This window comes from Sitophilus oryzae, unplaced genomic scaffold, assembly GCF_002938485.1.
Source record: "Sitophilus oryzae breed Bouriz unplaced genomic scaffold, Soryzae_2.0 scaffold_149_pilon_pilon, whole genome shotgun sequence".
Taxonomy (NCBI): domain Eukaryota; kingdom Metazoa; phylum Arthropoda; class Insecta; order Coleoptera; family Curculionidae; genus Sitophilus; species Sitophilus oryzae.
The window spans coordinates 749,331-776,288 of record NW_022146169.1 but is presented as its reverse complement, the minus strand read 5'-3'; the positions used below and the strand labels follow the sequence as shown (position 1 = coordinate 776,288).

At 33.9% G+C, this 26,958-nt stretch overlaps 1 protein-coding gene across 1 annotated transcript; it reads left to right on the top strand.

Moving 5' to 3' along the window:
* Nucleotides 1-8,327: 8,327 nt before the first annotated feature.
* Nucleotides 8,328-19,791, top strand: LOC115878037. Its single transcript, XM_030894394.1, has 3 exons — nucleotides 8,328-8,811; nucleotides 11,565-11,606; nucleotides 19,550-19,791. Exons 1-3 carry the CDS (start codon nucleotides 8,391-8,393, stop codon nucleotides 19,774-19,776), a joined length of 690 nt encoding a protein of 229 aa, XP_030750254.1. The 5' UTR covers nucleotides 8,328-8,390; the 3' UTR covers nucleotides 19,777-19,791.
* Nucleotides 19,792-26,958: the final 7,167 nt, after the last annotated feature.

The window sequence follows — 26,958 nt, the reverse complement described above, 5'->3', positions numbered from 1 at the left end:
AGTTCAAACGGAAGATGCTGTTAACAAAATTTTCATAGCCCTCTTCGTTTCTGAGCAACAGGCTCTTTTCGAAAATTTTGCAATTTGGGACAGTTCCCGTATCTCCGTTATTGTGAATGATAACGAGAAGGTGAAAACTGATTCTTGTAGCACTTTTTACGTAGAATACAGTGGCGTAGTCTGTTTTTCTACGAAAAAAATATTTTTGAAAATATGAACCGAGGGGTAAACCGCAGAGGGAAAAGTGTACACCGTAATTCCTTTTACTCAAATAATTCCTCAGAATTCCTCGTAATTCCTTCGGAATTCCTTGGAATTCCTGGTCTTCAAGGTCAAGGTCAATCATTCAAGATCTTCCTTGGAATTCCTTGGTACGAACTCGTTAACTCTTTCAGTCTGAACCAGCGTTGCCACCTCGGTTTCGCAGTTCCGCTATGAATTTTCTCGTGATTTTTATAAATGTCTAATGTCTCTATAAGTACTAGATCTAACAATAAAAAGTACTATTACGAGATTTACGTTTTTTAAGTTAAATTTTAGGACTAATAGGGGATCATGAGGTAAAAATACTGGAAATATGTCGGCACTTACTTATTAAAATTAATTTTTCTCGGGATTTTTTGAAAATGATAGGTACCTAGTTATACTCGTATCTATAGGAAAGGAAATTAATAAAACTTCAGTTGCACGTCATAATACGATCACCAGTAAATTCCATAAGATTACGCATGGTATCATTGATGAAGTGCACCTAAAGTTGTATTAATTTCCTATAGTATATACCTAGGTATTATTCCGAGGAAATGAAAAAATCAACTTTACACTTTCTGAGTACTGAATAAAAAAATCTTATGAGGATTTCTTTAAAATGGCGAAATCAGGGAACGTTATAAGTAGATCTCTCGGGGGTGGTTCGGCCGTACTATTGGAAAATATTTTAGATATATAATCGAGGGTACAATATTAAATTAAAAGAATATCTAACCTGCAGATATTTGATATTGGGAAATTTTGGAAGCGAAAATGAAAAACGGATAGTAAAAAATCGTCTGCAAAACGTTTTTCTTTAAATTTAGTACTACCTATTATAGTATTCATGGTTTACTAATGTTCGTTAATTTTTTATAAAGTTGCTTGTAATTCCTCTTAATTCCTGTGGAATTCCTCTAAATTTCTAAGGAATTCCTTGGAATTCATTGGAATTCTTACGGAAATAATTGGAATTCCTAGTAATTCCTATGGAATTCCTTGGAATTCCTCGTAATTCCTTGGAATTCCTTGGAATTCCTGTAGAATTCCTTCATAGTGTACACCATAATTCCTCTGCGGTTTACCCCTCGATATGAACTATATTTATGTTTTTTCAAATGGAACACACTGTATATTTATAAATCATCTGACCTGTCTTGCTATGAGCTTCTTAGAAGTATATATTACTGTATATTTATTTTCATTATTTACCGCAATATTTAAAATATATCATTTTCTTACTAGTAGGCAGTGATAAATAACAAAGAAATCCAAAATGGTATTTACTAAAATAGTCATACACATATTAAAATTTTATTTGGGATTGTTATATTTTTCTTTTGAACTCTTACCACTGAATCGCTGAATATATTTTTCTTTTTTTATATAATGGAATTTATTATAACGGGATGGGTTTGCAGATATCTAAAAGCTTGTATTAATAAAGCATTTTCCAGGTGTTCGACATTGTTGTAGTTGCCACGATATATTTCATATTTCAAAAATCCCCAAAATCAGATATCGAAAACGGACAAATACGAGAGTCAGAGAGGCCATCATGAGGGTTTATTAGTAATTCATTGATTTGAGAAATAATAATTTAACAAAATTCGAATATTTTTATGTTGTGAAGTTGTGAGGGGAATTCCCATCTTGCCGAAAGTATATTTCACGTAAATTAGCAAAAGGAATATCTGTAGTCACCAAGTAATAGAATCATATCAATTTTCTGTGATGTAGGATAAGTTTCCATTTTTGGCAAATTTCTGAGATTTTTTTTTGTTTTAACTGACGGAAATTAATGTATGATTAATGTGTATTCCAATCAATATGTTGCCACCTCCAGGGTACCCCAGGGCAGTATATTAGGCCCTCTTTTGTTTTTAACCTTTATTAATGATTTGCCTGAGAGTCTGAGGGTGTCTTTGGGGCTGTTGTTTGCGGATGATTTTAAATTATTTAAACCAATTAATAACATTGATGATACTAGGGCTCTCCAAACTGATTTGAACTTGGCTCTGGACTGGTTTAAGGAGAACAAGATGCTTGTTAATACTAAAAAGTGTTGTGTTGTTTCTTTTTCCCGGAAGATTAATACAGTCATTGAAGACTATTACATTGGAAATTGTAAGGTTGTGAGGTGTAAGGAAGTTAAAGACCTAGGAGTGATTTTTCAGGACAATTTTAAATTTAACAATCATTACAACTACCTGATTAATAAGGCATATAGGATTCTTGGTTTTGTTATGCGTAATAGTAAAGATTTCGATATACAATCAACTACAAGACTTTATACCTCTCTTGTAAGACCGCATCTTGAATAAGCGTCAAATATCTGGTCTCCCAATTGTTACACTCACAGTAACGAGATTGAGAAGGTTCAAAAACGTTTCCTTCGTTATATTTACATTAAAAGAAACAACATGTATCCAACAATGATCTCTTAAGATCAATGTTGGAAACATTTCATTTAACTTCGCTGGCCTCTAGGAGAAGGACACATGCTGTCATCTTTATATATAACATTCTTAATAATTTAAAATATGCTGACTGTGGTCTGATTAATAGCATCAAATTTAGGGTACCAAAGATTAGGTTGAGAGTGAGTTAGTTTAATCTTTTTTACATTGAGGGTGGAAGCCCCTCGCCATTCACGTTTATGCTCACCATTTGTAATGATATGTTGTCTGGGAACACAATTCCCCATATATTTAGCATTAGGTTTGCGAACTTAGGCGCATCTTGTTGGTGCATCAGGAGACAAATCTGGTGTGATAGGTTTCATTGTTTTTTTATTGCACATTTTATAAATTAAATGTTATGTACTTTGTTACTTATTTACTTTATTTATTATTATATATACTTTATTTTATATTATTTTTATGTACTTTTGTAGTACATGTCTAGTTTTAAGTAATTGTAATTGTATTTGTTTTCTTTGGGCCTTTGCATGTAGCTACCTCAATAGGTGTTTGTAATGAGTAAATAAATAAATGTATATTTCTTAAAGTTAAACTAATTAGACAGTTATGTTAAAGTAGCGTCAGACATAACACAGCCGTTTTTCGACGTCTAAAAATATAATGTAGGGTAGACTCAAATACGTTTAAAATAAAGTATACGGAGGGTACCGCTTAAATTCCTGTCCCGATATTGAAGGATGGCTATAGAATTTCAATGCATTTCCTACATAAGTCTATCCTTGGTTTGTAGGAGGTTTGACTAAACAAGGATGAACCTATGTCTTGAAACCATTCGACTCGATTTTCTGTCCTCCTTCAATACTGGGACGTAAATCCTCTCATTGCTCTTATGGGGAGGCCGTCGTATATTTTATTTAAACGTATTTATTAATTTATTAAAAGTTCGCGCATACCACCTGTGACGTCACCAGGAAAATTATGAATAAATAAAAAAAAAGAAAGTTGACAGGAGATTTTTTTGTATTTTTTTAGGGTTATGGTTAAGAATTCTTTAATTGTTTCTGACTTTTTAATTCGTTTAATTTAATAATTACTAAAACCAGCAGTTCCAAAAATATATTTAAAAATAAAAGACAAAAATCTGAAATATTAATTATCTATTAACATGGATTTGGACGATAATAGGTAAAAATACTAAATTTATTTCTATATTCGGTATAAAATTGTTTATTAGGTTTTTAGTTTGCAATGTTTATGGGGACAGATATCAGGATATCTATGGAAAAGTAACCATAACAGGAATTGTTACATCATTTAAAAAATGTTGGGAAGTTGATTGTTTCCCATCGAAAAGTAGAAAATGCCAATGCAGATGAATGTATTGTAATTGTAATAGAAGTAATTCGAAGGGTGAAATTTATTATAATTAGTGGAAGCAATTCCAATGGTGAAGTTTATTATAATTAGTGACCTGTGCTTCTTTTTGTATGTAGATGTTTCAGGTTTTGAGAATAAATTGGTTGAACGAAACTCAAAATTTACAGGAAGTACTTGCATACCCAGAATATGCCCATCAAGGATTATAGCTCAAATTTCCTTTAATGGTATGCAATTATTCAATACAAATTAACTTTTTAAGTGACTGAAATATTAAATAGTTTACAATATGGTATATCACTGTAAAAATATATTACTTATAGGTACAATTAGGGCCCGATACATTTCAAAAAGTAGAATATTATTTTATATTAAATGAGGTATTGTACCAACAATCAATTTATATTAATACAGAGATTAAAAAACAACAGAATAAAAAAATAGTTCTTTTTGTATACTACAAAAATAAATTATAGAATACAACAGTATTTAAAGAATTAAATAAAAGAGTTATGCACCGGCCGAGATTCGAACTCCGGTCTCTCGCAAAAAAACAGGTTCATTACAACACCTTGACAATTTGAATTGGCGCGCGGAGCGTGCTGACCAATAGCGCCTGTTATCACCTGTGACGTAGCGACCAACCTGCGCAATATCATACCTTGTATTCTTGGTACCATGGGGTAGACTCAATAATTTGTTGTTTTATTTTACGTTGTCAATAAATGTTGGTAGTTATTAAAATTGTTATAAAAATATATAATTTTAATAAAAATATATAAGTTAAAATATGTTAATTATTTACATGCTACTTTTTTTTTGTTAGAGAAGAGGAGAAGCGATTTACCGCCGAAGTGTGGGGCTCGATGCGACAATGCCATATTAGCCGCATAATACCCACTAAACCTCTCTCCTATGCTAGGAGTGGATGTCGATCGCCGTGAGGCATACGGATGCATCCACTCCTACCTTTACTAGTCACTCCGTCGACGTTGAATCGCTCTAGTAGCTCGCTTTAACTTAATCTTTATTATCACAGAATCGATTATCACTGACAGGGGCCCATGCAGGACAATTTACATAGTTCCATTACGTCTTGCGGCCACTACCTCGTCGACTTCAATAAAAATGTCGAGACACAGCTGGTCAACAGCTTTCCAGCAGTGCTCATCACGCAGCATAACCGTGATGAGGCTTCCCTCAGTCAGAGGTCCTGTGATGGCTTCCGTCTCAGTTCTCAGTGCCGCATGTCGGTCGCATTCCAATAGTACGTGCCCGGCATCCTCTATATCGCCACAAGCTCCGCAGTGAGGAGAGGCAGCTTTTCCGATGCGATACCTGTAGGCAGCGAACGTACCATGTCCGCTCAGAAACTGCACCAAGCAGTAGGTCAGTCTCCCATGGTCTCTCCGTAGCTATGGTCTCAGGTCTGATATCCAGCGCCGAGTCCATCCGCCCCGATCGCTGCTTTGCCATCTTCTATTCCACAGCTCCAGGAATTTTTCTTTTTTTGCCTTGATGGCACTTTTTTCTAACCCGTAAGATTCGCTCCTATATCTAGCTTGTAGGTCTAGAGGCATTATCCCAGCGAGCACTTGTAGTGCTTCTGTGGACACTGTCCTGTTTGCCCTGCTTACATATAGGAGCGCCGTCCTCTGTGCCCGGTTTAGAGCGTCAACATTCTTTGCCAGCTTTAGAGCGGTTTCTGTCCATGTGGGTGCAGCACACATTTACATGCTACTGAAGCAGTTAAGTCAAACAGACGTATCGAAATTCTTTGACAAGTAGTAAATAAAAGCAAAAATGCAAGAAAAAATATACAATTAGTTAATTTTAAGTGAATTTCATAAATGATCGGTTTACTAGATGTATGTATTTTATATAGACACTTACTAGTGAAAAGTTATTCTATTATTTCCCTCGATTTTTGACGGAGATCTACCGCACGCTACGACGCTACACAACCAACTATTTTACAGTCTTTTTCGATAAATCTCAATAGTGCCACTGTTAATTTAAGTTCTGCCACAATTTCCTTCTAGATTTACTACCTTTATACATCTATCAGTCGTAGAATAACTAATAAATAAAATAAAATAAGTTCAGTAAAGACAGACAAATCCACAAAATTTAAAATCAAATTTCAATGTATCAAATGGATCATACATAGGGATCATCAAACAGAACTGTCTAGGAGCATTATGGTAGGAGCTGGTAGGAGCATTATGGCTTTAGAATTGCTGCATTTAATGACCACAATTATAAAAAAAGCAATCGCCACACTAAAGGCTGAGTGCAACCGTAAGTTTTTTGGCACTCCCAGTTGCCAAAAAACTTACGGTTTTTACCAAGGTCAAGACGAGCCAGTGCTCCTTTCAGTTCTTCATCAGTTTCATTTTTTCATCATTTTTCAGTCATTTTCTTGTGTTTAGACATACGATAACTAACAAGTGAAACTGAACGGAAACCTGAACTGACCGTCGAAAAGTACCTACACACTGCACTTAGCCTTTAGTGTGCCGATTGTTTTGTTTTTTTATAATTGTGGTCACTAAAATGCAGCAATTCTCTATTAGCATCCTCATTTATTCGTAATTAGTTTCACCAACCAGAAGGTTCAAAGTGAAGTTCTTCTTTATAGGCCAGTAAGCGAGGATAAAAATAGGGTAGGGTCACAACCTCCGAATTCTTGACACCCGCACCGATTGACGTGAAATTTTAACAGTGAATAGATAGATATATATGTATCTTTAATAGATGTATGTAAGAAAAAAAGTTATATAGCCACCCCTTCTCGGGGGGTGAAAAATAAATCACTCATTATAATTACAATTAAAAATCACTAAAGGGATGAATTCTAAGCAAAAAATGTTCTATAACATTTTTTCAGAAAATTAAAATTTTCCGAGTTCTTTAGGATTGAAAATGTTGATTTTTCATTTTCCAAACCAAACCAAATCAAAAACTCGCGGAGTTATGATAAAAATAAAATGGTCACCTCATTTTTTCGGAAAAAAATTAACAACAAAATCTATGACTAAAATCATAAAAATAAAAACTATCAATTTGTAGGAAATTACACAAGCTACAAATAAACCTCTATAGTTGAACAGTCTACTCTTTATTTTCACGAGATTTTTGGGTTTTAAGGGCTCAAAGAAGGTGGCCCTTACATGCAAGTCAAACTAAAAAAACGTAATATCTACGAAATAAAGAGATCTACAGAAAAATTGAAAGGGAGCAAAAATATTGCAAAAAACGTATCTTGCTTAGTTTTTGAGATATGTCAAAAAAAAAATTTTTTTTTCATTATTTTCAACTTTTTTCCAAATTTAGGCATTCTAAACCGCTCGAACTTGCAGAGTCAATTGTTAGTACCTAAATATAGCCAACTGTACGTGTATTACGCTTAATTTTTATTTTTATGATTTTAGTCATAAATTTTGTTGTTATTTTTTTCCGAAGTAATGAGGTGACTATATTATTTTTATCATAACTCCGAGAGTTTTTGAGCAACAAACTTTTTTAAAAAAGCATTTAAAAGGTCTTTTCACGCACTTTAAAAACGGTCATATTCATTTTCTTCGAAAAATGTATTCTTTCGCCATTATTTTACGGTAAAAGGTTGGAATTTAGTTTTCGAAAAATAAAAAATCACGTTTACAGAATCATAACTCGGCTATTATACACATACGGTAATCTCACGAAAAATCAACATTTTCAATCCTAAATAACTAGGAAAATATGAATTTTCTGAAAAAATGTTATACAACATTTTTTGCTTAGTATTCAGCCCTTTATTGTTTTTTGTAATTAAAAAGGGTGATTTATTTTTCACCCCCGAGAGGTACTCACCCCCAGAGTGTAAACACACATCGCTACTCTTTAAATTTTGTTACATATATCTCTATTCACTGTTAAAATTTCACGTCAATCGGTGCAGGTGTTCAGAATTCGAACCTAACCTAAACCCTCGCTTACTGGCCTATTAAATTTACATGAGACAGTAATATTCTCTTTATAGAAGCCAGTCTTTGCTCTATGATTGTCTAAATAGATCGTAATTTTTGAATGACGATCTATTTAGACTATTTTGACGACTGATCTGAAACTGAACGGAAAACTAAAGTGATCCTTTAAAAATACTCCTATACTTTAAAATACTCCTTCCTTAGTCTTTTTATTCAAAGAGTTAGACAGACTCATAACAGGCTTTAATATGGCTTTAATAATCTTATGACAAAATACGTAGAAACTTTCATGAGAACTGACATTCTCTGTCAGATTTATAAACTGACAGACAGTCCAAATGCCATTAACCAGGAAAGCTCAATTATAAGTATGAATTGTGTAAATATCTTCAGTCCAAGATACCTAGTATACAACACCAGCGTAGTTCTGTTTGTATTTGGCGTAATTCTTATTGGAATGGGCGTGCATTGCCAAATGATGCCCGAGAAGCCTGTGCCCATCGCTCAAGGCGCCATAGTTTTGGGGTTCATCGCCTGCCTCACGGCCGTCGTAGGAGCGTTAGCATCGAAGCTTGGACAAGTGTGGCTCATCATTCTGAACGGAATTATAATAATGTGCCTGTTTGGTGCCGCCGTGGCCTTGGGAGTTATAGGACTGACCACCACTTCGGAATATTCGATCAAAAGTTTCTTAAGAACCTTTTACGCGACGAAGGATAAAAGTAAATTCGAACCGTACGTACACAAGTTCCACAATTATTACGAGTGTTGTGGATATGATGGACCTTTCGGTAAGTGTTAGCTACCTGCTATTTTATATTTAAAAGAAAAGTTTAAGGAAGACGTTAGTAGTGAGCAAAACCGTTATTTTCAAATAGCATTTGAAACTAGTGCTTTTATTTATACAGGGTGCTACAAATTCGAGGTACGAGAATTGGTATCTTGAAAACCGTAATAGATACGAAGATGGTAAAATTGGGGCAAAGTTGCCGCCTTGGGATCTTCACCAAGATGCCATCAGAAAAGTTTTAAAAATTTCAAGGATTGTTTTTTGGAAAAAACTGATTTTTTTGAAAATCAATTTTATTTTTTCCTGTCGTTACTTTTTAGAAAATCAAAAAAACTAATTGCGCATTCTCTCTGATAGCCACTTTATTAAATCTACCTTATAGTATTTTTAGGTTTTCAAATTAGTCCGTTTTTTTCCAAAAAACTCAGCAATCCTTAACAATTTTAATAACTACTAACAAATAAAACAACAAATTTTACTATAAAATAAAACAACAAATTTGAGTCTACCCTACCTTATATTTTTACACGTTTTGAATGAAATTAAAATGGCACTGATAAAGGTTGATTCTCACTATACCTTCCGTATCAGCTCCATTCCGTTTCCCTTCAGTTTCCGTAAAATATTATATCAGGTAAATGAATAGGACAATGCACACTATCCGTTCCGTTTCCCTTCCGTTCCATATCCTTTCCTTCCATACATTTTTTTGGCGGACGGACTGAAGCGTGTCGGAAACGGCGTTGTCAAGTTCTTACATTTGTACCAGCTCTGTTAACATTTTGCTGATATTTTTTATTCTTTCACCTCTTAATTAAATCTATTACCTTTTTCAAAAAGGACAAATTTTTAAAATAAAACTTTCGTAATGGTATATATTGTACAATAAAAAGTGTGGAACTGATACGGAACGGAAGCTTACGTATAGCGTCAATAGCATAAAAAAATACGGAACGGATATGGAATGGAAACGGAAGGTATAGTGAGAATCAACCTTAAACCGGAATTTAAGTCTGCTATATTAGGTCCCCATCATCGCGCTCAACCTAAAGTTTTTGATATTCTCCTCCCAGGTGAAAAAATTAACATCGAATTAGATCAATTAAAAACGGCAATTACCCAACTTAAAAATAAAAGATCAGCCGGCACAGGAGGAATCCCCAATGAATTAATAAAATGTGGCACACCAAAACTTCACAATATTATTAAAACACTCTTTGAAAATTGTATCAATGGTCAACAAATACCACAGGAATGGAACGAAGGATGGATAACTCCAATACATAAAAAAGACGCAATTAACATATGTGAGAATTATAGAGGTATTTCTGTTAACTGTTCATTGTATAGACTCTATGGCAAAATACTTAGCACATTAATAACAAATGACTATGATTTGTACCAGACAGAAGAGCAGTCGGGTTTCAGAGCCGGTCGCTCAACGGTAGATAATATTTTCTGCATAACACAACTGAGTGAGAAAGTGTTAGCTATAGGTGGAGAGATACACATGATTTTTGTAGACCTAACCAAAGCGTATGATTCTATCCCAATAAAACAACTTTTTCACGTACTCGACCGGTCACCAATAAATATTACCCTAATAAAAGCAATAAAGGAAATCTACAAGAACCCGCTAGCACGAGTTAAAATTGGAGCCGAACTCACAACATCATTTAATATAAGTAAGGGCCTTCGACAAGGATGTGGTCTATTTCCAATTTTATTCAATATTTATTTAGATGCAGCATTGTAACAATGGAAACGAAAATGTAGTGGAATGGGCATACCACTCGAAAATAAAACAATATATACCATTCACTACGCCGACGATCAAGTAATACTGGCCCGAGATGTAGATGACATTGAGTACATGTTTAGAAAATTAAATGAGGAGTAGGTATGATAGATGGGGTTTACAAATAAATTTTAAAAAGACAGAATATCTATGCGTGGGCAACAAAGGACAAGACCTAGAAATGGAAAACGGCAACAAAATAAAATCATGTACAGAATTCACATATTATCTAGGTACTAACATACATAATAATGGAAAAAGCGACAATACCATCAATAATAGAATCAACAAAGCCAGAAACATTACAGGGGCACTAAATTCTATTCTTTGGCAAAAAAATATAAATACCACAACAAAAACCCGCATATATTATATACTTTTAGCTATAGTTAAGAGCACACTTACTTATGGCGCTGAAGTATGGCAGATGAGCAAGTCCATGGAAGGAAAGCTTTTAGCAACTGAAATGGACTTCCTCAGAAGATCGGCAAGAAAATCAAAATTGGAAAAAGTGCGAAATGAAGAAATAAGAAGAATAACGAAGAAAGAGATAACTATCATAGAAGAAATCCAAAAAAAATAATTAATCTGGTATGGGCATGTAAACAGAATGGGAGAAGAAAGGCTACCAAAGAATATAATGAAATGGATCCCAAATGGAAAAAGAAAACGAGGAAGACCCCGAGAGACATGGTTAAAGGGGGTAACAAAGGCAATGTCATTACGCAATTTACAAGCCGATGACTGGATGGACAGAAGGCAATGGCGGCAAGGAACCGGAAGGCGGATCACGCTGTAGAACCTGACTTATATATATATATATATATATTATTTCATGTTAAATGTATGTCTCTCTTCTCTCTTATGTCTTCTGTCTCTCTTAATAATAAATAATTCTGCCTTGTTCTTCAGATTACAAGATTACTTATTTATTTTCAAATTATTTTATTTTTTAGGTAAAGATGTTCTCAGGGAAGATGAAGTTTTTCTTGAAAAAGGTGAGTAACTTTAAGCTGGCCATACCGTGGAATCGTCAACACGCAAATTGTAGAAAGCGCGTTGACGCGTGTCTTTGCGCGACCGATCCAAACTACTTATTTTCAAGGGAGCTACAGGTTGGTTCGCGCGTTTACGTCCATACATTTGCGATATGCAAACAGATCCCATCTGTGGTCGGGATTTTTCGACTTTCCTTGAAGAGTTTCCCTTGAAAATAAGAAGAGATACGAAAAAATAACGCTTTATTGTGCAAAAAGTCAAAACAGCTTCAACGACAAAGCATTTACAAAACATACAAAAGCACAAAAAATATACAAATAATAAAAAAATGTACAATACAAATGATACAATTCAAAAAAATGTAAGTCATTAAAATTACAAATCTATACTAATATATAAAATCCTTAAGTGACTGACATACTGATTAATCACGATCCTGCTCAAACCACTCAACGTAAGAAGCTCAATTTTGGCATACAGGTTGATTCTAGGGTGTAGAAGTTCGATAAGAAGGGATTTTTCGAAATTCCAGTTCCAAGAGGGTGAAACCACCCCTCAAATATTACAATATTTTTTATTTAAAAAACGGTCAAGTTTCCGAAAAAACGCTTAAACACGTATATTTTATTTTGTTTTTTTTTTTTCATATTTTAAGATTTTTTAAAAATATATACAGGGTGTTTCGAAAAATCTGGTCATTTATTAATCACGATCCTGCTTAAAGCGCTTGACGTAAAAAGCTGATTTTTGGAAAACAGATTGATTTTGGGGTGTAGAGGTTCAATAAGAAGGAAATTTTTCGAAACTCGAATTCTAAGGGGGTGAAACTATTCCTCAAATATTAAAATATTTTTTATTTAAAAACCGGTGAGTTTTTCGGAAGAACTCTTAAACACGTATATTTTATTTTGTTGTTTTACATATTTTAAGATTTTTATAAATTTATACAGGGTGTTTCATAAAATATGACCACTGAGTAATCACAATTCTGCTTAAACTGCTTGACGTTTAAAGCTGATTTTTGGCAAACGGATTGACTGTGGGGTATAGAGGTTCGATAAGGAGGGGTTTCTCGAATCTCAAGTTCCAAGAGGGTGCAAAACGCCCCTCAAATATTACAATATTTGTTATTTAAAAAACGGTTAGTCTTTCGGGAAAACGCTTGGACAAGCATAATTTATTTGGTTTTTTTACATATTTTGAATTTTTTTTATCATACAGGGTTTTTCAAAAAGTTAGATAATTTCTTAACCACGATTCTGCTTAAACTGCTTGACGTAAAAAGCTTATTTTTGGCAAATGGATTTTTCGAAAGTCAAATTCCAACGAGATGAAACTACCCCTCAAATATTACCAAGTTATACAGGGTGTCCCAGAAATAAGTGCAAATATTTTAAGGGGTGGTAGTTCTCGATAAAAGAAACATATTTTCGCTTTATCGTTTTTCAAATAAGTCCAAAATAAAAAAGTTATTTTACTTTGAAAATTTCCAAAAAAAAAATATTTTTTGCTAAACTTTTGAGAACCACTGGATCTTTTCTGGATTTTCTTTCTTGTAAATTTAATATAATACATATGTTGCCATATTATCAAGAAATTATGTTTTTTAACTAAAAACTAAAAAAAAATCCAAAAAAAAATTCAAAAAATTTCGAATTATCAAAATTTTTTTTTCGCGAAAAAAACCTCATAAACGTGTTTCTGGGGTTGAACTATACTACCAGTTAAAATATTTGCACTTATTTCTGGGACACCCTGTATAATAATATCGCCATATTGTTTTTTCTCATGCTGACATAAATGTGAGAATATTTTATCCAGTTTGTATGTTAATGGAAATTCTTGCTTTATTTTATCATCACCATTACAAATGATTAATTCGACGCGAACGAAGTCGCTGGTATAGTCTATAAAATGAATAACTTTGAATTTTGACCGTTATTTTTGACCAACATGGCAAATATAAAATCTCTCTATCCAAAAAGTTACTGATATGCTTTAAAATGAGTGTCTGAACGAATCAGATAGGTAACTCTTTTTTACTTTCATGAAATAGAAAAGGAAAATAATAAAACAAGTGACAGTTCTTCCTCCTCTTGCAAAAATCGACGCGAAATGTCATAATTGACAAAAGTAAAATGTCATCAGCTTTTGACATTTCTAAATATCAGACCAATGCCGTCTCTAATAGAACAGCCTCGGAGCGAGATTTATGACGTCACGCTAGTTAGATACCACGGATTAATAAATATGTTGTAGAATACATGGAAAACATAATTATTCCTCGTATTTTTGGTTTGTATTTTAAAAATGATATAGTTTACATGAAATATACATAATATACAGTTAATAAATACAATATATGTACCTATTTATAGTAATAAATACTTTGGCAAATAAACTATGAACCATACAAATGCAGCAAATGTTTTACAATATACAAATAATGAATAGATACATAAGATAATGGGTAAAATGTAAAATATATTTTAAATTTTGGGGTTTGAAAATCGATCTAATTTAACAAAAAACATTCAATATCTACTAATAGTGATGTATTATTATTTGCATTCACAAAATTTATATGTATATTTTGAAAGCATCAATGTTCGAAAAATTATATTTGCAAATAATACAATATCATAGAAAAAAAGGCGTCAGCGATGGCTATGAAATAAAGATCGCTATCATTTTACATGTAAAATTATTCTAAAATTTTTGAGTTTCTTGGGATTTAGGTTCGAGAAAAACGCTGATTAAGTTTTCATTATTTTTTTGGTTTAAAAAAAACGTTATAGCTAACGTTTATAGCCTTCATCAGTGTTGTGTCATGCGAAAAAAATAGTGTCGAATATAATCCAAAAAATTACATATACGAGGAATAATTATGTTTTCCGTGTATTCTACAGCATATTTATTAATCCGTAGTATCTAACTAGCATGACGTCATAAATCTCGCTCCGTGGTTGTTCTATTAGAGACGGTATTGCATCAGCACGGCTACAAGTTGCTAACTTAATAAAATCAACACTAGAAAAGCCCGCGAGAACTGTCAAATTCAACGTTATTCGTTTCACAGACTATACACGCTAGTAGAACATACATGGACAATTGTAGAATACAAAAAAAAGCCTATCAATAAACTTTTACAATAGGAAAATTGTAAATGGATATAATTTTAAGACTTATAAAATATTAAATACTCGACCTTTGACCAGTGTCTGAGATGATTAAAATTTTAAAATTTAAAATTGTTGATGATTAAACACCAATAAAAAAGTCGTTTATCGTTTCTAATTGATTTAGTACGTGAGCACAAGCTGCTCTAGAAGTAATTCTGAAATTGCAATCAATCGTGAAGGATCTGGCCCCTAAGATTTGGTTAGGTTAGATTAAATTTAGTTAGAAAAATGAAGCAGTGTCTGCTGGCGGAAGGAATGGATATGTTACTAGTGATTTTGTTTTGTGAGGACAATTGCTTGTAGGCCTGAAGGGTTTTTGCTCAAAGTGTTCCTTTGAAAAACTACTTTTCCTATTTTGCAGAGCTGATAGTGTGGTATACGAAAAATCTATGAGGCAGAAACCTGTCGTTGGAAGTGAAGAAAATGAATTTTCCTTAATTGGTTATTTTATAGAAAATCCGATATACTTACAAGTCATCGTAATATAAATCAAAGAACTACTTCTTTATTTTTCTTGGTAAAATAATAAATACTTACTTATTCACCTTATTGTAGGTAAATTAAGTCCGGTTGTACAGCGTGATCCGCCTTCCGGTTCCTTGCCGCCATTGCCTTCTGTCCATCCAGTCATCGGCTTGTAAATTAAGCAATGACATTGCCTTTGTTACCCCCTTTAATCATGTCTCTCGGGGTCTTCCTCGTTTTCTCTTTCCAGTCGGGATCCATTTCATTATATTCTTTGGTAGCCTTTCCTCTCCCATTCTATTTTCATGCCCATACCAGATTAATTGTTTTTTTTTGGATTTCTTCTATGATGGTTATCTCTTTCTTCGTTATTCTTCTTATTTCTTCATTTTGCACTCTTTCCAATTTAGATTTTCTTGCCGATCTTCTGAGGAAGTCCATTTCACTTGCTAAAAGCTTTCCTTCCATGGACTTGCTCATCTGCCATACTTCAGCGTCATAAGTAAGTGTGCTCCTAACTATAGTGTCATATATGCGGGTTTTTGTTGTGGTATTTATATTTTTTTTGCCAAAGAATAGAATTTAGTGCCCCTGTAATGTTTCTGGCTTTGTTGATTCTATTATTGATGGTATTGTCGCTTTTTCCATTATTTTGTATGTTAGTACCTAGGTATGTGAATTCAGTACATGATTTTATTTTGTTTCCGTTTTCCATTTCTAGGTCTTGTCCTTTGTTGCCCACGCATAGATATTTTGTCTTTTTAAAATTTATTTGTAGACCCCATCTATCATACTCCTCATTTAATTTTCTAAACATGTACTCAATGTCATCTACATCTCGGGCCAGTATTACTTGATCGTCGGCGTAGTGAATGGTATATATTGTTTTATTTTCGGGTGGTATGCCCATTCCACTACATTTTCGTCTCCATTGTTCCAATGCTGCATCCAAGTAAATATTGAATAAAATCGGAGATAGACCACATCCTTGTCGGAGGCCCTTACTTATATTAAATGATGTTGTGAGTTCGGCTCCAATTTTAACTCGTGCTAGCGGGTTCTTGTAGATTTCCTTTATTGCTTTTATTAGGGTAATATTTATTGGTGACCGGTCGAGTACGTGAAAAAGTTGTTTTATTGGGATAGAGTCATACGCTTTGGTTAGGTCTACAAAAATCATGTGTATCTCTTCACCTATAGCTAACACTTTCTCACTTAGTTGTGTTATGCAGAAAATATTATCTACCGTTAAGCGACCGGCTCTGAAACCCGACTGCTCTTCTGTCTGGTACAACTCATAGTCATTTGTTATTAAATGTGCTAAGTATTTTGCCATAGAGTCTATACAATGAACAGTTAACAGAAATACCTCTATAATTCTCACATATGTTAATTGCGCCCTTTTTATGTATTGGAGTTATCCACCCTTCGTTCCATTCCTGTGGTATTTGTTGACCATTGATACAATTTTCAAAGAGTGTTTTAATAATATTGTGAAGTTTTGGTGTGCCAGATTTTATTAATTCATTGGGGATTACTCCTGGGCCTGCTGATCTTTTATTTTTAAGTTGGGTAATTGCCGTTTTTAATTGATCTAATTCGATGTTAATTTTTTCTCCTTCTAAATTAAATTTCTGGTTCTTCTGGTTGTAATTTATATTCATCTCTGTGTTCATTTAACATTTTCTCGAAATATTCCTTCCAACTATCTTTCGCAATTACATTAAGTTTTAGCTTGGTCTTCTTATTATTTCGAATGGAATTTATGAATTTCCACGATTCTGATGTTCTTCTGCCTCCTATGTAGCTTTCTAACTCTTGGCATCGTTTTTCCCATTGGTTATTCTTCTCTTCCAAAATTATCTTCTTAAATTTTGCTCTTTGGTGTTTATAAGCTATGTAATCCGCATCTTGTTTAGTTTGTAGCCATTTGAAGTACAATTTTTGTTTTTGGTTTTTCTGCTCCTGTAAGTTATTATTCCACCAAAAATTTTTGTTGTTGTTGCATGCTGTTTGTTCTCCTAATGCCTCCATAGCAGCTGCATTTATTGCCGATTTTATGTATTCATATATCATTTCTGTTGTTTCATTTTCAAAATCATCTCTCAATTTTTGATCTAGTCTTTGTTGATATAATCTCTTAGGTGCTTTCATCGTATAGACTGTTCAGATTATATTTAATTGTATTGGTCGAGCTACTTTTTGTTGCTTCATTAATATTTGTTTATATATATATATGCGTATATATATATATATATATATATATATATATATATATATATATATATATATATATATATATATATATATATATATATATATATATATATATATATATATATATATATATATATATATATATATATATATATATATATATATTTATGTAAAATAAATATTTAAAATAGACCAGCAATTTTTGATACCCCTGTATACATTTAAAGAAGCAATAATTTTTTTTAGCAAAGTTTATTTCTCTGGCTTCAAAATCCGCACAAGAATTAACTCTGAAAAGTAATGTACAGGGTGTTGACAAACTTTTTTATTACAGCATACATATTTAAATATCTCAAAAATCAAAGCATTTAAACATATTAAAGCCTTATAATAAATACCTTATTTTATGTCCAAGAATCGAAAAATGAAATAAAATACCGAGTGTACCATAAGAAAAAATATAACTTTGATATGGATCTTAGTTCTGACACACCCTGTCCATTTGAGTATAATTTTAAATTATGCACATTGCCTCTCTACATATATCCATAAAAGTATTTGTTGCTACATCTTTCCGTTTTCGTATAATCAACCGAGGCGAATGAGGTGCGCCACCCTGTATATATAGTGTATATATAGTATTACATACCCCCTTAATTTTAGAATATCAGTCATCTCATTAAAATGATCGCTTTTAGTTAGTTATACCCTGTATACTACTAAAATAATAAAGTGATATAAATAGACAATATTACTTACCAGGCTGACTTTCGAATTTTTTGTATCGTTTGTAAACTCACCGGCAAAAAAACCGGCCACTAAAAACTAGTCTCAATTTAAAAGTTGGATTTCTCGCGAACCACTCACTAGATTTTGATATATTTTTTTTAAATTGTAAACTAATTCCTTCTTAACGGATGCTACGTCAGAAATTTTTATTCCGAATTTATTTTGAGCATATACAGGGCACAACAATATGACGAAGTTTTTTGCCTGAACTTTGTAACACCCTGTAGGGTGCAGCAGCTATAGTATCTATTGTTAAATCAAATCACATTGTAGCCTCATCTTTTGTGAGCATTTTATTTTTTTAATCACGACATTATCTCTGTTTGTATTGGAGATACACTGCTTTAAAACTAACGTCTCGGAAAAATGCTTCGCAGGCAGAAAGTTTTATGTGTAGATAGATAATCAAGGCAACGCCGACGCGACATAGGCTATTATCTGTGACGGATGTTGCTCGTAATGTGACTTTAATTGAGGATGGCCAAAGTCAACGTTGTGTCCGATACCCGGGGTATACCTCAACAACAATCCAGGATGCCTGGAATCGGTATATGGAAACGGGAAATCTCACCAGGCGAGTGGGTTCCAGAAGAAAACGGAAGACAAATGCAATTGATGACCACTTTATTGTCCTGAATACTTTACGAAATCGTAGAATTACAGCGTTTCAGAATCAACATCTGCTAGAAGCCGTGCGTAGAACTCAAGTCAGTGAGAGAACAATCCGACGAAGACTAAAATAAAACAGCTTGTGTGCAAGGAGGCCTGCCACAGGACCCCAGCTACTTTCAAGACATCGTCGAGCACGTTTTCAGTTTGCGCGTTTACATGTGAATTGGGATATTGAGCAATGGACTAAAGTCCTTTTCACGGATAAATCGCGGTTTTGCCTGCGAAGCATTTTTCCGAGACGTTCGTTTTAAAGCAGCGTATCTCCACTACAAATAGAGATAATGTCGTGATGAAAAAAAAAACAACAGCTACTATAGCTGCTGCACGCTACAGGGTGTTACAAAGTTCGGGCAAAAAACTTCGTCTTATTGTTGTGCCCTGTATATGCTCAAAATAAATTCGGATTAAAAATTTCTGATGTAGCATCCGTTAAGAAGGAATTCATTTACAATTTTAAAAACCAAAACCAAACCAATCCAACTCTGAAATTGGGACTAGTTTTTAGTGGCCGTTTTTTTTGCCGGTAAGTGTAGTTTATAAGATCGTTATATCGTTAAGTTGTCCAGCCTGTTTAGAAACTAGAAAACTAGCAATGTCATTTTATAAAATAATTGTAGGTAACAAAAAATTAGAAGCTCAGAAAGTTACTGTAATAATACCAGAATGCTGCAAGGAAGCAGTTCCAGTCTGCACCATACTAGATGCCTATGCACACTCTTGTTTTAATAAAATGACAAATAAACAAAGAGATTGGTCGAAAATTTTAGGAGTTATACTAATTTTTACAGCTTTTAATATTGGCATTGTACTATATACTTATGTCCATCGAATAAGTATCTCTTAAAAATAAAAATATTAACATAAAGCGTATTTGCGTATTTATTAGACAACTGAGGAGAGTCAAAACTATTTTCAATATAATACATATCGATATAATAAAAATGAAGGGTCCAGGGAAAAACTTGATAAGCGCCAATTTTTTAATTTTAGGATTTTACAGTATTATAGTAGGTCTAACTGGGATAAAAATAGGGTATTACCTCCGAATTCTTGACACCCGCACCGATTGACGTGAAATTTTAACAGTGAATAGAGCTATACCGGGTGTTGCATCGTCGGACGGGACATAGGAAATCCCCTGTAAATTTTAATGGGGTCAATTATTGGCTTCCCTAATAATTTTAGAGAATAATTCTATTTAGGTTTATTGAAGAGCACTAAAACCCACATTCAAAAGAATAACTTTAGATATTTTTGATTAGCTCGTTTAAGAGTTATCGCCTATTTCTTTTTAAATATTTCTCCTTTCTTATGGCCCTGTATTTACTTATGAGCACCACTCAAGGTAAAAGATAACTGTCAAATGAAGTTGTCATTTCAGAAATTTACCTATTTAGTGCTTTATTATTATTGAAAACTCATTCCTACATCGGAAATCTTAAAGATGTATTTATAAATACAAAATAATATGAATTAAAGTAAAATAAAGTAATCAATTACAAGGTTAATTATAGTATTATTACAATATTCAATAACTTATTAATTTAGTTACTATTAAATTGTTAGAACTTAAGGATTTAAGAAGATGTTCAAATATTCCTCCATCGACTGCTAGACAATAACCCAAGCGATCATAAAATTCTCTTCGCTAGTTGGTAAACTGAAATTCTATTGCATTCGGCAGAAATAGCATTTTTTAATCATTTGGCGAAATATCAGGAGATCTTACTGGCCAATTTACTGTATGATTTAGGCCAATAACGTTTCCGTTAAAACTATTGTCTAAATATTCCCGAACAGCCAGGGTACTATGTGCCGGGCAGCCATCCATTTGGTACCAAACTTCCTGATTTTCCCTAGCGGCATCATGTAAAGCAGGTAAAATATGATTTTCGAGTAGTTCCAAATAATATTCTGCATTTAAATTTCGCGTAAGAAATAATGGCCCGATAATATTATGTCCAAATATCCCTGCCCAAACATTTACTTTCTGTGGATATTGCGTCCTTGTTTCGACAAACCTGTGTTGGTTTTCTTTGTTCAAATATCGATAATTTTGAACATTGGGTTCATTATTTAAGGTAAACGTGCATTCGTCAGTGAAACATATGTTTTTTAAAAATTCCCTATCCGTGTTTGTTCTTTCCATCATATTAAAACAAAACGCCTGCCGCCATATTTCGTCCCCATCTCGTAGCTCTTGGTGCTTTTCATATTTGAAAGAATAGTATTTATGTCGTTCCAAAATTCGAAACACTGTAGTGTGATCTATTCCTATTGCATCCTCAAGTTTCCTTGTGCTGATCTTTCCATCGTTCTCTTCTACGCACAATAAAACTTCCAAGTCGGTATCATTGCTTGCATCTTCTCTTTGTTCCTGCCTTGCTTCACATCTGCAGTTATTTATTAGGGTACCTTTGGTCTCAAATCTCTGGATATTCCTTGCGATTGTAGATTTTCCAGGTATCGGTCTATTCGGATACAGAGCTGCAAACATGTCCGACACCTTTTGATAACTATTTCCTTGATAATACCATTTAATCATCAATACTTTTTCTTCGGTAGTGTAATTCATGGCTAATATTTTCGATGTAGGTATGAGTTTTTAATAATAATAATAAAGCATTAAATAGATAAATTTCTGAAATGACAACTTCATTTGACAGTTATCTTTTACCTTGACTGGTGCTCATAAGTAAATAGAGGGCCATAAGAAAAAAGAAATATTTAAAAAGAAATCGGGCGATAACTCGTAAACGGGCTAATCAAAAATATCTAAAGTTATTCTTTTGAATGTGGGTTTTAGTGCTCTTCGATAAACTTAAATAGAATTATTCTCTAAAATAATTAGGGAAGTCAATAATTGACCCCATTAAAATTTACATGGAATTTCCTATGTCCCGCTCGACGATGCAACACCCGGTATGTAAGAAACAAAAGTTACATAGTAGCGATGTGTGCTTTCACCCTGGGGGTAAGTGCCACCTCTTCTCGGGGGTGAGAAATAAATCACCCACTTTAATTACAAAAATCAATAAAGGGATGAATTCTAAGCAAAAAATGTTTGTGCATATAACATTTTTTCAGAAAATTAATATTTTCCGAGTTATTTAAGATTGAAAATGTTGATTTTTCATCTAAAAACTGCATGTTTTTCTGCAATTTTTTATAAATAACTCGAAAACCTTGCGTTTTATCGCAAAACCCATATAAAGCAAAAATGAAGCTTTTGGAGTTTTTTTCTCAAAAAAATAATGCAGTTTATGTAGAATTCTATAAGAAACACAAAAATGGTAAATGAAATAGGGGTTGCTATTTAAAATTTTAGGGGTAGGTGCCCTGGGGGTCAAGGGGTTCAAAATAACACGACAACAAATGCCTCAAAAATTGTCCTCCTTGATATGTAAATTGACGTGTTTCGCCAAATCTTCATACTATCATCGTTAGAGGCAATATTAAATACTATTCGTTTTCAAATTGTCACCTTGTATAAAATGACAGCGATTTTCATTTCATAGCCATCGCTGACACCGTTTTTTTTTCGATCATACGGTATAATAGAAAAAATATGAGAAGTGAAAAAGTAAAAAGTAGTTTCCAAAAATGTAATTATATACAGGGTGTTCCATTTAAAATAACAAAAGTGCTACCACTCTTTAAATGATCCGATAACACTGTTACGCTGATATTTTTTTTCAATAACAATCCTCTGCCGGAAACACTACGACCTGTGAGGCCTATTCTGTTTGTCTCCTTTCTATAACTGCACCTATTCTCCTATCCCTGTACTCTGCATTAACTTATGCAGGTCCTTGATAGCATGGGAGCATAGCAAACTACACGAGGTTAATAATCTTGTTTAAATAGTTAGTTAAAATAAATTTTCTCACCTATGAAGTATTATTCTGCGACGCGTTATCCATTTTTTAATGGTACCAAACCTATTAGGTTGCACCCTATTAGGTTTGGTACGCGAAAATATTTGAAAAGTTTTTAAATACCTATTGTCGACCTTGCCTCTTATCATTAAATATTGCGAAAATTTTTGACTCCTTAATATTTATTTGTCTTTTTTCAGTTTCATTTTGTCTTGGAAAAGGAGTTTCTTTAGAAATAGGATTCATTTTAAAGAAAACACTAAAATTCAACTCCTCTTAGGTACTTTAAAATAAATAAAATAAATCTTACCGGCGATGAAAAGCCTAACATGAGCCTAACGTTCAAATTTCAACAATATTTGTTGCGTTGAATTTTAAAAACTGCCAAAATTCCATCTTACCTGTGTATAATCGAGTTAAAAATACTGTATCTAATAGCCATCAAATAATTTAAATTTATAAACACAAAAATCTAAATAATTCTCGCCCTAAATGTCTAAATAAAAGCAAAAATATACGCTAATTAATTCACCCACGCTTTTTTCACCACATCCGGCCAGCCAGCGGCACTTTAACTTCCTAAGTCATGCATACGAAATCGAGACTTTGTCGCATTTTTTAATAGTCAGATGATTTCAACTACCAATGAAAACACACCCAAGCGCCAAATATCGCGCCTCAACCACGCTTCAACCCTGCGATCGAGAATGCTTACCCCGCGTCGGCCGTCGCGTCACCGGCGTCCATGATCTTAAATCGTCGCTGCCTACCTATTAAGGTAGGCAATTCGAACTTTATTTTCTGACGTTTCTTTTTCAGATTGGCAGAACCTACACATAGCTTCGTCTGTCAATCCCATCAGCTTTAGATGCCTATTTCGCTTACAATGCCCTGTTAGTAGACCTACTACAGCTTTGACTGTCTTTCTGTCCTTGCTTATCAAGTCTACCGTGAATTTCGGCGAATGATCTACAATGAACCTTTTCGCCTGTCTCTGCCCTGGTGAGTTTCTCCACCATTCTAGAGATTTGTTGGCCACCCATCGTTCCGTGGCCATTCTCGTGACCGCCTTTGCAACGCCGCAGAAGGGTTCTGGGCCTATGAATGGCATTGATGAGCCTTGCTTGGCCCTTTCATCTGCCTTTTCGTTACCCTTGTGACCCTCGTGCCCTGGAACCCAGGCCAACGTAACAGTGCTACGTTCGCCCAAAGTATTCAGAGCACGCACACAGTCCCACACTAGTCTAGAATTGACCTCCGCGGAGCCGAGTGCCTGTAGCGCCGCTTGGCTGTCTGTGAAGATGGCCACAGAACGATTTGTTCTTTGTTGCCTTATTATTTCTTCTACACAATAGTGGATTGCCGTTATTTCTGCCTGGAAAATTGTGACATCCTTAGATAGGCTTACGTGGAAGGATCTCCTTTGTTTCGACCCTACTATCCCAGCTCCTACGCCTTCTGCCGTTTTTGAGCCGTCTGTATACCAGGTTGCCTCAGCTTGAATGGGTACACCTTTACTCCAGTCTTCCCTTCCTGGTGTGGTTATATTAAATTTGTTGTTGAAGCTATACCTAGTAGCTGTTGCATCAATTGGTAATCCCAATATTTTGTCTGCTTTTAGCTCTTCGATTAGCTTCTGGTTAGCAGCACTATGCATTTGACTTATGTGCTGCTGACCGTGAATTAACCTGTGCATGACAGATCTGGTTTCGCCTTGTATGAAAATATGTAGTGGTGATAAGTTCTGTGTGCCTTTGTCGAGTAGCGTTCTTTGTGGCTGGGTTTACGCGGCTTATGTTGTACCTGGACCTGGATGTATTTATAAAAGATATATTTTTTAGTTTTATTATGTTGAATGTATTATACAATTGTATTAAGTTATACTGGGATTAAATAAAAAACTAGGTACAAAAAAATAAACCGTTCCTTCATTTTAAAGGTGAAGCGCGGCCTCAAAGGCCTACCCTGACGAGCCGCCACTGGAGCATAGTTCCTCCGGTCTAGCCTAGCTTTCCCAAATAAAAAGCGTCACTTGCAATCCAGGGCCTCGCAGTGACCTATCTGCAGCAAAGACTTACTTGAGTCTACAGCAAAGACTTACTTGATACAGGTTGAGCTTGTTCAGGTAACACTTGCCAGCCATGTGTCCTGTCAAGGGGCCTGTTGTAATCCGCACTTTATTCCTGCTAAGCATTAGCAGTTCTTTTGCGATTTTAGAGCTAGGTCCTTGGATAAAGCCCTTCCTGTGCCTGTGCCCCTGTCTGTTTCTCTAGTGGACATTTTGCTTTTCCATGATCTAGAGTTTTAGTGCTGTACGGGCCATACATTTGGGTATTCCCAGTACTGGCTCTGGACCAAGATACGATTCCGACTTACTTAATATTACAGACTTTCTTTATCACTCATGTTCTGGCAACACTGTTACGCTAATACTATTTAGATAGATGGAGCATTTTTATATAAAAATCGAAATTTTGAAAATCACCGGCACCGGTCACCGGTTCTCCATAAACGTCTAACCATAGACTTAAAATAAAATATAGACTACACTATTTACATCTCAACGCGGACAAACAACCTTTTTTGTACACATGTTTACTTCTGGGTACAGTCGACCGAGCCTTCCTCATCCAGCCTATGTTGTCACGTCTTTAATATTATCAATATTTTTTTTCTTGTTATACACATATATTGAGATATTAATACTACAGTTTAATAAAGTAGGTTTTAATATTCCATAGATGTATTAAATAGTCCTTATACTACTAAATTATAAGTCGGATACTGTTTAATAAGGATAAGTTCTTTACAATATGACAACACCGATTAGAGGCGAGGGAGCCTATTCATTCATTTATTACCTTGTAGTACGTGTCGCACGTGTGCGGTAATGCTTTGTTGCCGCTATTTCCCCGGCTGTATTAATGCATTTTCTTAGCTTGTAGTCCTTAAGTGTTTATTTTATTGACTTTTTTTGTTCAAAAACTATAAAATATGGTTCGCCAGTGCCAAATTTGCAAGAAATTTGGCTTAAATAATCCATTTAAGTCTTGAAACGACTTTTGACCGGTAGGCAACTCTCAATTTACCCATTGGCAGTCAGTGGCGTTGTTGTAGAAAGGCGCTTATTTAGATAATATTTTAGTAAAATGTAAAATCTGAATTTTTTCTTTTACATTACATTATTTACTTACTTACATTGTAACAAAATCAATATATTCCGGTTTATTCTAAAATTATCTTCAGAATCTAAAATAACATACAAGAATTTTAAAATGTTATTACATTATGAAATAATATTTTTTAATATACCGGGTCGTCTCAAAAGTGGCTCAACCCTATAACTTTTTTTATTTTTTCAGATAAAAAAACAGATTTGTATGTTAGTAGGTATATGACATAAATTTGGATTTATTGACGTATTCAATTGTTTTTGGTCTCTTCCTGTTTCACCGAAATGATTACATCTTTTGATTTTTAAAATCACCCTCGGTATATTGCTACTTTATTCGATAATAAATGACACTCTGAATAGAATGACATATCATATGTCAACTTTTGACATTGTCGCTTAAAAACATATCCTATTTTAAATTTCAATCCAGTTTTTTTCAATCCACTAAGTTTTAATCAAGGAGCCTTGGAAAAATAGTTTTGATCGTCTAATAGCTTTCGTGTCTTGTCTAGGCCGGTTAAAAGATGTACAAATCGTATTTTTAATCATACATATGTCAATTTTTTCAAATGGAACAAGGGTGACTCATTAGCATATTTGGAAAAAGCATTTTTTATGAATATATTGATACCACACACTTGGTATTTCGAGTCAAATTGTCGTTATGAACCGCGTGTTACAATTACAATTAAACCATATGCGAAAATGTCAAAAGTTGACATATGATATGTGATTCTATTCAGAGTGTCATTTTCTATCGAATAAAGTAAAAATATACCGAGGGTGCCGTTTAAAAATTAAAAGTTATAGTCATTTCCGGTGAAACAGGAAGTGACCAAAAACAATTGAATGCGTCAATCAATCCTAATTTATTTCATATACTAACATACTAAATCTTATTTTTTTATTTGAAAATATAAAAAAATTATGAGGATGAGCCACTTTTGAGGCGCACCCGGTATAATAAAGACAG